Genomic DNA, 13,555 nt, shown 5'->3' with positions numbered 1-13,555 from the left:
CTTCTCTATTATTTTCTTTTGTTGAACCAACCAGATTGTTCCAAAAACATTAACAGACTGCTTAAGTTAACGTTTTCCAGGTCCGCCAGTAATCTGAAGCTATATGCCCCTAAAATTTGCTTACGCCTTACACAAAATGCAGGACACTCACACAAGAGGTGTTTAACCCTCCGATGAGTGAGAAGGCCCCTTTTCAAACTGAAATTACTCCTACTTCGGCCACTACAACCCACTCTAGTTGTAGTGGCCACTACAACAAGTTACTCTGTATTCCAAGAGTATTTTGTTGCGCATCTTTTGGAAAAAAATCAAGCCGATCGGATCATTACTTTAGGAGTTATTGAGGTTTTAGTGAGAATAGTACGCGGACGTGTGAATAGGTCCGTATGGACCTTGTACTGAATTTCACTAATAAATGCATGTTTTTGGGCATCATTATAATTTTTTGATTGTTTCAACACATAATTTACTTGTTCTGAACACAAACACCTAAACTCAAAGACATTAGGGATGATGATAAAAACAAAAAATTCTAAGAACAAAAATACACATTCGAACTTTATTTCTGCGCATCAGTGAAGTAAACCCTAAATGTCTTTGAGTTCAGTTAGACATACGAAAGAGTATAAAAGAAGTTGTAGTTTCGTAAACCAAATCAGTCAAAGTTTAGACAGCGAAGAGTAAAATCGTGTGTGATAGAAACAAAAATATAAATATGGCAGATGCAAGTAATTTGGACGTTGCTGAAATTGTTGTACGCCGTAGTACACGTTACCAGCAAATGACTGCGGATGAAAGGCGTGCAGCTGATAGTAGATTTGCTGATTTTATGGATGAAGAAATTGATATTGCTGCAATTGATAATTATGAAGTTGAGGATGATGAAGATCGCACATACCAACATGCTGAAGCATACGTCGAGCTAAATGAAGATACTGATGAAGAGGAAGAAAATGATGGACAGGAAACGAATGAAAGGTAAGGTAAAGATGGCACCCAATGGAGTAAACAAGCACCGCCAACATCACGCACTCGTTATCATAACGTGGTCGACTTCAGAAGAAGGAAACCAGGACCAACAGGAAATATACACGACCCCTATACAATAATGCGTTCAATCATGACAGAGGAAATAATACACTTAGTGCTACGTGAAACAAATCGTAAATGCAGGTGATTCTTTTTGTTTTTTATTATACATTTATTTCGTTGTTTCTATCATTAGAAACTTTTATTATTTTAATTTTAACATCAATAAAATTATTAATTATTTAATAAAGAATTTTTTTATTGTAAACTCTTTTTTAGTTAAAATGTTCCCTTTTTTACAGCGAGAGTTCTCTTTTGAAAATTATCCATATGGAAACCCTAGCCTTTGTAGCTATTCTTTTGTATGCTGGACTCACAAGATCAAACCACGAACCAGCTATGGAATTATAGGACGCGACGCGTTGCCCAATATACAAAGCTGCGTTGTCGTACGATCGCTTCATGTGTATAAAGCAATTTATCGATTCGACAATGGAAACACTCGACAACAGCGACTCATCAACAGCAAAACTGCGGCTATTGGCGACATTTGGGAAATGTTGCAACATAACTTGGCAGCAGCTTACACTCCTCATGAAGCACTAACAGTTAATGAGCAGTTGTTCCCTTACAGAGGCCGCACCCGCTTTACACAATATATTTCGTCAAAGCCAATTAAGTACGGTGGGGAAGTCACAGAGTTATTATCCTGTGAAGGGAATGATATATTCTGGAAAACTGCCAAACCAACAACGGGAGATAAACCAAGGGCAGAACGTAGTGCTGGATCTTGTGGGAAAATATTTACATGCTGGCCGTACTATATACGCGGATAATTTCCTTACCACTCTTGACTTGGCGCGTGTTTTGTTGCGGAGGAAGACCGCATATGTTGGTACAGTGCGCTACAACAAACATTCATTCCACAGGAGTTCAAGAAGAACCCGAAACGCACCATCAACGAGGGGGATATATCGTTATGCTCATACGTGCCGAAAAAAAAATAAAGTGGTGAACGTGCTCTCCACAATGCACTACACCTGCCTCGTTGACGAGCAAACCGAGAGCGGAAGCCCTATGCCATATTAGGATTACAACGCCAACAAATGCGGCGTTGATACCATGTCGTTCTTGTTACTGCTAACGAAACAATTGGCCACACCAAATATCGAAGAACGTGTCCTGAACAACCATATAACCTCATATCCAAGGATACGCAATGCGATGGAAGCATTCGATGTCAGGGTAAGAAAAACATCAGGTATTACCAAGACCGATGGAAGGCAATGTACCATCGTTTGCGGCTAGGTCAAGTAGACCGTCATGTAGGCTTTGCCGTTCTGAGTACGGGCGGCAGCGGAAAACGCGGGCATACTGCTTCGGCTGCGGCAACGCTGTTTGTGGAGAACATAGCACACTCTTACATCGCTGCAACACTTGCGCACAGGGCAGGGGACAAGAAGTACACGCTCAACAACAATAATTTTTAAATTTTTTATAATAGTCTTAAGAAAATTCAAGCAAGAAAAATTGAAAAAATTATTTTTGTATTTAGAATTTAGTTATAAACAATAAAAAACAAACAAAAAATCTAAAACAAGTATATACGGCCGTAAGTTCGGCCAGGCCGAATCTTATGTACCCTCCACCATGGATTGCATAGAAACTTCTACGAAAGACTGTCATTCACAATCGAATTACTTGGGTTGTGGTATCTTAAACCTTCTTAACATCGTTTTCTAAATTGTGAGTTAGTCCATACGTGGTATATATTAAATAGACAAAAAGTTATGTATAGTTAAGTCTACAAACAATTACGAATCGATATGGACTTTTTGCACGGTGCGTAGAGAGCCAGAATTGAAATACGGGGGCTATATAAAATTATGAACTTGATATGGACCAAGTTTTGTGTGATTGGGGATCGATTTATCTGAGGGCTATATATAACTATAGAACGATATGGACCTAGTTAGGCATGGTTGTTAACGGCCATATACTAGCACAATGTATCAAATTTCAACTCACTCGGATGAAATTTGCTCCTCCAAGAGGCTCCAAAACCAAATCTCGGGATAGGTTTATATGGGGGCTATATATGATTATGGACTGATATGGACCACTTTTTGCATGGTTGCTAAATATCATATACTACCACCACGTACCAAATTTCAACCAGGTCGGATGAATTTGGTTCTCCAAAAGGCACCGGAGGTCAAATCTGGGGATCGGTTTATATGCCCAGCAAAAAAAGCATAGCCAAAAAAGTAATAATGTTATTTTCGGATCCGGAAGTGGTGCAAAATTGACGCAGAAGCGATGAATTTAACATGGTCTTGTCATAGGACGGAAGTCCTCCATTTCAACAGCCGTTGCACTGAATTTGCATCACTTCTTTAGGTGTGATCCGAAATCAATGTTTTGGATGTAAATTAAAAAATTCTGTGATATTTTGTCAAATAAATAATTATTATAATTTTTTATAATTTTTAATGGATTCTAACGCATGTCGGAAACATTTGACCTAAAAAATTTTCAAAAATTCACAATTTTTTCAGATTGGATTAAGCATTTATGGAAGTGCTTTTAAAGTTGTGCCTTTGGAAGAACTTCCAAATTTTTTTGCTGGGTGGGAGCTATATATAATTATGGAATGATAGGAACCAATTCCTGCATGGTTGTTGGATACCATATACTAACATCACGTACCAAATTTCAACCGAATGGGAAGAATTTTGCTCTGGGGCCTATATATAATTATGGACCGATATATACTAATTTTTGCATGGAAGTTTGAGGCCATATATTAACACCACATACCAAATTTCAACTGAATCAGATGAATTTTGCTCTTCCAAGGGGCTCCGGAGATCAAATCTGGGGATCGGTTTATATGGGGCCTATATATAATTATGGACCGATATCGACCAATTTTTGCATGGGAGTTTGAGGGCATATATTAACACCACGTACCAAATTTCAACTGAATCAGATGAATTTTGGTCTTCCAAGAGGCTCCGGAGGTCAAATCTGGTGATCGGTTTATATGGGGGCTATATATAATTATGGACCGATGTGGACCAATTTTTGCATGGTTGTTAGAGACCATATACTAACACCATGTACCAAATTTCAGCCGGATCGGATGAAATTTGCTTCTCTTAGAGGCTCCACAAGCCAAATCGGGGAATCGGTTTATATGGGGCTATATATAATTATGGACCGATGTGGACCAATTTTTGCATGGTTGTTAGAGACCATATACTAACACCATGTACCAAATTTCAGCAGGATCGAATGAAATTTGCTTCTCTTAGAAGCCTCGCAAGCCACCATCCTATGGTGGAGGGTATAAAAAAATATATGGAAAAAACATGATTTACAAAAAAAGGTCCGTAGGGACCTTTTTACACGGCCGTGAAGTTCAGAACTGTCACTCATCGGAGGGTTAATTGATTCCTTTTCCTCCGCATCATGACAGCTCATACAATAGTCATTATACTTCGCACCAATAGTTTTTGCAAATTCGCCTATCAGGCAGCGACCCGTTATAGCAGATATCAGAAGTGATATCTGACGTCTTGAGAACACTAGCATATCTAGTGTGCGGTTCAAGTTTAAATGGGGTCATATTTGCTTGGTGTCGTTACAACCCTTGCAATTCTCCCATCGAACATTTGCCATCATGATGGCCTTCACACGCAGTAAGAGCTTGCAGGTTGCCAGAGACATGTCAACAGATTCTAGTTCCCCTGGAATATGTAAGGTAGTTCCTAGCCTTGCTAACTCATCTGCTTTACAGTTCCCCGGTATGTTCCTATGGCCAGGCACCCATATTAGGTGAATATTGTACTGCTCAGCCATCTCGTTGAGAGATTCGCGGCAATCGATGGCCGTTTTCGAGTAAAGGAACACAGAGTCCAAGGATTTTATTGCAGGCTGACTGTCTGAGTATATATTAATGCCAACAATTTTTGGAACATTACTTCTCAGCCAATCCGCCACCTGTTTTATTTCTAATATTTCAGCCTGAAAAACACTACAGTGATTAGGTAATCTTTTCGCTATTCGAAGTTCCAGATCTTTAGAATATACTCCGAAACCCACTTGTCCATCTAATTTGAAGCCATCAGTGTAGAAATCTATATATCTTTTATTCCCCGGGGTCCGTGTACACCACGCCTCACTGTTGGGAATTAGAGTCTCAAACTTTTTGTCGAAAAGTGGTTTCGCCAGAATGTAATCCACTACGTTATTTTGAGGACCGAACTGTGGCCGTACATTTTTTCGGACCACAGCGATAGCTCGCGCAACCGCACAGCCGTTGTTGCAGCTGACTGTTTGGCCAAAATGTCTAAAAGCAATAGATGCAGCATGACATTAAGGGAATCTGTTCCTGTCTTACTGAATGCGCCTGGGATACATAAGCACGCCATACGCTGAACTTTATCTAAACCTGTCGGTTGCTGAAGTGCCGGCCACCAGACTACAACACCATATAGCATTATAGGTCTAACCACTGCCGTGTATAGCCAATGCACAATTTTCGGTTTTAGTCCCCACTTTTTTCCTATTGCCTTTTTGCACGAGTACAAAGCTACCGTGGCTTTCCTCGCCCTGCAAGACCATTCTCTTTCGCCCATTTCTCAGTCATCCGGAGGGCTCTTTGTATAACATCTCTGATTGTGGATGGGAATTTTCCCCTGTTAGGGCCACATCGTCTGCGTTTGCCATCACTTTTATCCTTTCTTTTTTCTAGGGAAACCTAGGGATGCCAGGCGTGCTCTTTTAAAGAGCACATGTGCTCTTTTATACAAAATGTGCTCTTAAAACACGACAGGCCAAAAGAGCGCGCAAAAGTGCTCTATTTTTAGTTAAGTGCTCTTTTTGTGATCTTTTTATGCATCACAACGAATATTAATCCAAATCGATTCAATAAATGGTTTGGTGATGTTTGAGCCTGTAGGAACTTCCCGCATACGATGTTCGTCAATGTCTGCACTTTTTATGTCTCCTTCGGCTTCGCAAGATTTTTTCACTTCTGACCAGGACTGTGGAGCCGGAGTCGGAGTCTGAAGATTTTGCTGGAGTCGGAGTCGTGAAAATTTTGCTCGACTCCGGCTAAACCAAATTTTTTAAAACACTTCACATTTTTGTAACTAAGCAAGTTTTTACGCAAATTAGTTTCCATTGCGTTATTCATTCGATCAATGTACAGCATGATTGTAAATGAAAATCAACTTCCAATGACGGCTATCTTTTTATGTTTCCTAGAATGTTAGACTAGCAGATGGGCTGGATCGATCCATTTTAATGCCCATATCAATTTAGTTGAAATATTTCGAACAATCGAAATTATTATTTTTTTTTAATTTTATTTTAAGGCCATATACATATGTGGAATATTGACAGCAATTTTTTTTTTCAAAGTTGTTTTTTTTATAGAAAATTTTGTCAAAATGTTATTTCTATAAAAAGTTTTGTCAAAATGTTATTTCTATTCAAAATTCTATTCTATTCAAAATTTATCTTTATTCAAAATTTTATTACTATAGTAATATTTTTTTCTATAGAAAATTTAGTCAAAATTTTATTTCTATAGAAAATTGAGTCAAAATTTTGTTTCTATAGAATATTTTGCAAAATTTTATTTTTTATAGAAAATTTTGCAAAATTTTGTTTGTTACACAAAATTTTTTTCAAAATTTTGTTTCTATTGATAATTTTATTTCTATAAAAATTTAAGTCAAAAATTTGGTCAAAATTTTATTTCTATAGAAAATTTTGTCAAAATTTTATTTCTATAGAAAAGTTAGTCAAAATTTTGTTTCTGTAGAATATTTTGCAGAATTTTATTTACTACACAAACATTTTTCTAAAATTGTATTTTTATTGATAATTTTTTCAAAATTTTATTTCTATAAGAAAAAATTGTCAAATTTTATTTCTATAGCAAATTTTCTCAAAATTTTTTTTCTTACTGATGCTCACTGCTATAAAAAATGTATTCAAAATTTTATTACTATAGAAATATTTTTTTCTATATAAAATTAAGTCAACATTTTATTTCTGTAGAAAATTTAGTCAAAATTTTGTTTCTATAGAATATTTTGCAAAATTTTATTTCTATAGAAAATTTTGCAAAATTTTGTTTGCTACACAATTATTTTTAAATTGTATTTCTATTGATATTTTTTTCACACTTTTATTTCTATAAAAAATTTTGCCAAATTTTATTTCTATAAAAATTTTATTCAAAATTTTATTTCTATATATTTGATCAAAATTTGATTTCTATAGAAAATTTTGCCAAAATTTTATTCCTATAGAAAATTAAGTCAAAATTTTATTTACTAGACAAAAATTTTCCCAAAATTGTATGCTCACTGATACTCACTGCTAAGTCGAAAACTTGTAGAAATGACTCAAATTTTCAAATATTTCAATGAATGAATCATAAATGCATTTTTGCGAAATTGTCTAAACAATTATAAATATTTCCCAAATATTGCCCGAGATTTTGTAGAAGTCTGATTTGAGATTTTATCAAAATGTAGATCTAAATACAAAGTTGTGCAGAGTATATTATAATCGGCCCGCCCGACTGTGGACTTTCCTTGCATTTTTATTCTTTGTTAAAATTGTGTTACGTCCTATAACGTTAGATTTAAATTTTAAGTACATAGATTTTGTAGAAGTATATACAATTTTGTCTAAATGGATTCAGATTCAAATTCATACATATGGGAATATAAACCTTTATATAGCTCGCAACAAATTTAAAGGATTTGAGATAGTATCAATAATTTTGGTCCACAAATACATATACCTTTGGTATCTTCTCATATTATGATGGGTATTTATATCATTATTTTATTTATTAAACATTGCCCTAAATTTGAAATATAGAGTTCAATTGGCATTTAATGTGAAATTAAGACCTTTTTTGCACACATAAATAAATACGATACTTTATATCGATCCACTTACGGTACCCCCACAATAGAAATTAGTGGTATTAAAATGAGATTTAGTTATATTACCCGGAGTCGACTCCGGAGTCGGAGTCGAGCTGATGAAAAATGCTGGAGTCGGAGTCGAGCAAAATTGGCTCGACTCCACAGCCCTGCTTCTGACTCTACCGGAGGCTTGTCCGTTTCGGAATCCTTTGGCTGATCGCTTTTGTATACCTTCATATGGATATCATGAAAGCCATAACTTACACTTCCTTGGGTCTGGGCTAGATGTGGCAGCGACTCAATGTTCAATATAAACACCGCATGTCGTCTTGGTCCATCCACCTCATCCAAACGACCAACCTTGCAATCGGCGGTTGGAAGATCTGGGTTACATTCCTTTAGTCTGTTTAGTATCGACTCAGGATCAGGAGGGTTTGCAGGTATCCATGCATGTGCTCTAGGTTTAGGCGGTATGTCTATTTTATCGACTAACTCCAAAGCGGCTCCTTCCCAAACTTCACCAATTAGCATCAAAGCAGCTTTAAAGCAATCCATAGACCTCTGGTCCGCAAATGATATTAACTTATATCGTCCTTGATACCATCCAGCATTTTGCCGTTGAGGACTTGGTCCGGGAAACTTTTTTCGCACCTCTGAGTAGACACCAGACATCGCGTTCTCAATTTCCCCCCATTTTTGCTTTGGAACCATACCGTCCAATGCTCATTTATTAATGATAGCCATCACAAAGCTGTCTTTTGCAACTGAGGCAAACGATCTTTGATCCCGTTTAGAGGATGGCAGTTATCCGGTGATCGTTTTTCCAGCTTCAAGAATTCCTTGAGCCCATTTTAAGGAATCGCTTTGCTTAGCCGACAACGTGCTTGGGTCGACAGATCCTAATTTCTTTAGGATAAACAAAGCATTTCTGCGTTCTTTGAATCTCCTTCGTGAGGGATTACCTCCTTTTGATGTCGTTACCTTAGAAAAGGTCCGACTTGCCAAAGTGTCGCCACCTGTCGGCCCGTCTACAAAATCATAACTTCAGTCGATAGCCGTCCACTGGGCCCTGAAGTTAGCAACCCAGTGGATGACTTTGAATTTCGCTGCATGGTGGTTTGATTTTAAACCACACGTGGAATTCGTAATAAGTACTTATTACGATGAAATAACCCGCTATTAAAAAAACACGTCCATTCAGTTCGACCGTTGACATAAACCTAAAAATGTCATACAAGCTCAAAAATGTACGAAGATTATATTTGTGTTCTTAGTGCTGTACGCTTTATTTTTATCGATTCACATTCTTGGTACTATTGAAAAAGTAAAAAATAGAAAAACCGTTTTATTAAGTTAACTAAAATTGAATTTTACAAATGGGACGATATTGAAAACGAATGGATTTGCACTATTACCATAATTAATGTCGTCTTCCATGCAAACATATTTTTGCTTTATTATACGCTGCAAATGGTAAGCTTACTTTCCATCGTCTTCCAAAAAGAAGAATTGGCCGGATCGTTTTTGTTCAGTGTCCTAAAAAAAGGTATTTGTTAAAAAATTGTTTTTATGAAGAGAGTAGAAAACTCACCTTTACAGAATTGTTTTTGTTGATGCGAGGCCTGAAATTATTTGGATCACGTCGGAATGTAATGCCCAACAATTCCAAGAAGCGGTTCATACCATTCAACAATGATTGAGGAGAATAAGCCGTAGTCTGAACCGAAGGTTGGCCCTCAAGGACAATAACACGATCGGCCAAGTATGTTGCCATAATGAAATCGTGTTCAACTACAAAACCAGTCCTCTTGGCGTGTAAAATGTAGCTAATGGGAATATTTTCGTATAGTTTATATTCATACCTTCAACATTTTAATATAACTTACCGTTTTATTACTTTCGCAGCGACCAAACGTTGTTCAGAGTCCAAGTATGCAGAGGGCTCATCGATTAAGTAGACATCAGCAGGTTTACCCAAACATAATACCAAAGCTACACGTTGCAATTCACCACCAGATAAATTTTGTACTTCTTGGTCCATAATTTCTTCAATTTTCATGGGTTTCATAACATCAGCTACAAACTGTGGGTGAACATAAGCATCACGGATTTTATCGTGGAGCAAATGTCGTACGTGGTTTTGGAATTTCGGTGATATCTTTTGTGGCTTATACGATATATTTAGCACAGGTAAGTCAACTTGCGTATCCGGTTGCAGATTACCGGCCAACATACGAATGAATGTAGTTTTTCCAGTACCATTCTCACCAAGTAATACCAAAATTTCAGAATCACTGAAGTGTCCCTCTTGAACAGTAAGAGAGAAAGTGCCCAATGTCTTTTGCATTGCAGGATAAACATAATGATTCATTCTCTTAATTTCTTCTTCCGTAGCTGACTCTGAGACCTGAAAATTTATTGTGAGATCATATTTATTTGTTTAGTTCCAATAAGTCATCACCAAATTCCATTCCATTCTCTATGTCATAAATATTTTTCAAAGCTTTTCAATACGTTTTCCAAATTTTGAATGTTCATGTATATCAAATTCCTTGATATATTTATCAATTGTATATATCTATATTAGGGATAAACAAGTAAATAAGGTCTAATTCGGACGAAGTCGACTCTATTTGAGCTAAACATAGAATCGGGCAAAACTCGCCACTTATGGTATCATCATAATGGACTAAATGGTATTAATGTGCCTGAAATAACGGGGTGGCATTATACCTAACCTCACCCTTCGCAGAGGATAACCATGTTCAAAAATTAATAAACATCGAGTAATAATTGAGGTTAATATCTACATTTTTATGAAAGTCGGTTACTACATATATATTTCGAATTTTCAGGTAGATCAAAGGCTTTGCTGTGGCAAAGTGTATGAAAAACAATTAATACAATTAGTGATAAAGAATTAAGGAAGGACTAAACTCGGGCGAAACCTGCTAACATCGCTTATTTCTAACCCAGGAAATTTTTACCAAGAAAATCGGAAGAGTTATATATACGATCTATACCAAAATCTAAACTGTTTAGTTTACATTTCGCAGGTTTAAGAGCCAAAAGTTTTGCATTTTCCAATTCCGAATATTGGAATATTCCCCCATATACATACAGTTATGTGAAAAATAGATTTTTTCGGGAACAGGATCCAGAGATTTTATCACATTTTCGCTCCCACTCTCCCGAAAATGTGGTATGTTAGTTTGTATTTCCGGGTACGCTCGGAAACGGCTAAACCGATTTACTTGAAATTTTCACATAGTATAGACGGTGATCACGTTGTGTAAAATGGTTACGTCATTTGATACCTGGTCGGGGAGAACAAGAAAAAAACAAATTTCCCCGGTTCTCTGGATTTTTTTATTTAATTTTGGTTTAATAACTTCGCAAACGGTCCATGTTAGAGCCAAGGAATTTGAAATTTTCATTGAAGGTTATCCAACGAAAAACTTGGTAAGGCAATGTCGGAACTGGCACTTACTAGAACATGACGGTTTGTGAAACCTGGGTTAATACTTTCCTCATCAACAATGGATAATTCTTTGTGGACGTTCTACATTGTTTTCTTTTTCCTGAATTTTATCGCGATTTAATAAGCCTCAAGTTAGCTTGTACAATGCATACAAATAAACTTACCTTGAATGTTAGAGACTCCGTGCGGAAACGCATATTCTCCGTTGGAACGAAACCATCAAGAAAGATATTTATACCTTCGCGCACTGAAAAAGGCATAGTAACGACACCGTAGCATCCGGGCACCCCATATAGGCAACATATAAAATCGGACAAGTAATCCAAAACTGACAAGTCATGCTCAACTACGATAATAAACCTAAAGGATACAAAATATCATATTTACCAAGTTGATTGCTACATAGAACTCATTATTTTTGCATACTTTGTAGGATGCAATAAATGTCTTATTGTTAAGGCTGCATTGAGACGCTGCTTGACGTCCAAATACGATGAGGGTTCGTCAAACATAAAAATGTCACCATCCTGAATACAGACCATAGCAATTGCAAACCGCTGCAGCTCTCCACCAGACAAGTCAGCAATGTTACGCTCACGTATATGCAATAAATCCAACATTTGGCATATTTCTTCTTGGTTTTTGAGCTCATCCTTTTTATTTAGCAATTCGATAACCGAACCTCGAACAGCCCTTGGGATTTGATCAACATATTGTGGCTTAACAAGTGCCTTTAGATTGTCTTCCAGTATCTTAGTGAAATAGTTTTGCAACTCAGAACCCCGGAAATAAGCTAAGATTTCGGTCCAATCCGGGGGATCCATATAGCGTCCCAAATTGGGTTTTTGTTTGCCAGCTAAAATCTTTAAAGCGGTGGATTTGCCTATACCGTTTTGACCAACAAGACCTAACACTTCTCCGGGACGGGGGATTGGCAAGCGATGCAACTTGAAAGAGTTCTTGCCATACCGATGGGTTGTATGCTTTTCCAAATTACTCGGTATATTAATAATCGTAATAGCTTCAAAGGGGCATTTCTGAAAATAGGAACTAATTGATGCTCTCATTTGGTAGTAGTAAATTGTATCTCACCTTCACACAGATACCACAACCTATACAAAGTTCTTCCGACAGGACCGCAATTTTCGATGAAGGAGCAACTTCTATACACAGTTTTCCCATTCGCACAACAGGACAAGTTTTCTTGCACTCTTGGCGACAACGTTTTGGTTTACACTTGTCATCACTAACAATTGCAATACGGGTCTGTGTGTCCGTCTCCTCGTGATCTTTTCGATTGGCCATGATCTAGAAATTTAGGGAATTATTAACTTCTCTTACAATATTGTCGACGTCTTCAACAAATTCTCAGTGGTATTTTGAATGTTAGCCATTCCCACCACGAACAATGTATCTGCCTAATGTATATAACCTCAATTATATATATTGGTAATGCATTGATAACCGAATTTTGCCAGGTGTATCGCCAAAACATAGATCAATTCGCGTAGCACATATATTTTGGGACTATGATTCAGCTAGTTTTGCACAATTTACCTTAAAAGTTTGTATAAAATTGGAAAATTAGGCTCTGAACGCCTGCTGCGTGGCCCCGAATGAACAAAAAAGAAAATGTCAAAAATAATTCATTGCATTGCAGGCAGGCACGCTTGCAAAAAAACGTACTATCTTTGGGTTACAAATAGCGCAACGATGTATTTGTTTACGAAAGTGTAAATGAAAACAAAGGACAATGAAAACAAAGGACAAAGGCCTTTAGTAGAGACTAGTTGGCAATTTTCTAATTACAATTCATAAACATTTAGAAATTACTCAAAGTTTTCATTTAAATATAGAGATACAACATTATATGTTGTCTCAAAGAGATACTTTTTCAATCGGGTTTCAAAAACAGAAATTCTAGCAGTGTCTCTAAGAGTATGTGTTAGTTCATTAAATTCATGAGGTCCAGCATATTCGATTCTCTGTTTTGTGAGTTCAGTTCTATATCGGGCTGACATCAAATTACCATATTGTCTAGTACGCATATGGGAGACATCATTCTTACGTTTGAAATTCAAGTATG

The 13,555-nt window shown here is 36.8% G+C and overlaps 1 protein-coding gene across 1 annotated transcript; it reads right to left on the bottom strand.

Moving 5' to 3' along the window:
- Window positions 1-9,244: 9,244 nt before the first annotated feature.
- Window positions 9,245-13,167, bottom strand: pix (ATP-binding cassette sub-family E member 1 pix). The gene is made up of 7 exons (XM_075303842.1): window positions 13,027-13,167; window positions 12,562-12,777; window positions 11,896-12,506; window positions 11,634-11,829; window positions 9,875-10,395; window positions 9,580-9,814; window positions 9,245-9,524 (listed from the first exon to the last, which is right to left on the bottom strand). Exons 2-7 carry the CDS (start codon window positions 12,772-12,774, stop codon window positions 9,468-9,470), a joined length of 1,833 nt encoding a protein of 610 aa, XP_075159957.1. The 5' UTR covers window positions 12,775-12,777; window positions 13,027-13,167; the 3' UTR covers window positions 9,245-9,467.
- Window positions 13,168-13,555: the final 388 nt, after the last annotated feature.

This window comes from Haematobia irritans, chromosome 4, assembly GCF_050003625.1.
Source record: "Haematobia irritans isolate KBUSLIRL chromosome 4, ASM5000362v1, whole genome shotgun sequence".
NCBI classification, from domain to species: Eukaryota; Metazoa; Arthropoda; class Insecta; order Diptera; family Muscidae; genus Haematobia; species Haematobia irritans.
The sequence above is the reverse complement of the archived record's forward strand: the minus strand, read 5'-3'. Positions and strand labels throughout refer to the sequence as shown.

Excerpts from the sequence above, each read along its gene's own strand:
- pix (XM_075303842.1), bottom strand. The coding sequence starts at position 12,774 with ATGGCCAATCGAAAAGATCACGAGGAGACGGACACACAGACCCGTATT. Across the intron at positions 12,507-12,561 it reads GTTGTGGTATCTGTGTGAAG|AAATGCCCCTTTGAAGCTAT; the intron begins GTGAGATACAAT and ends TCCTATTTTCAG. Across the intron at positions 11,830-11,895 it reads CATTTATTGCATCCTACAAA|GTTTATTATCGTAGTTGAGC; the intron begins GTATGCAAAAAT and ends TGTATCCTTTAG.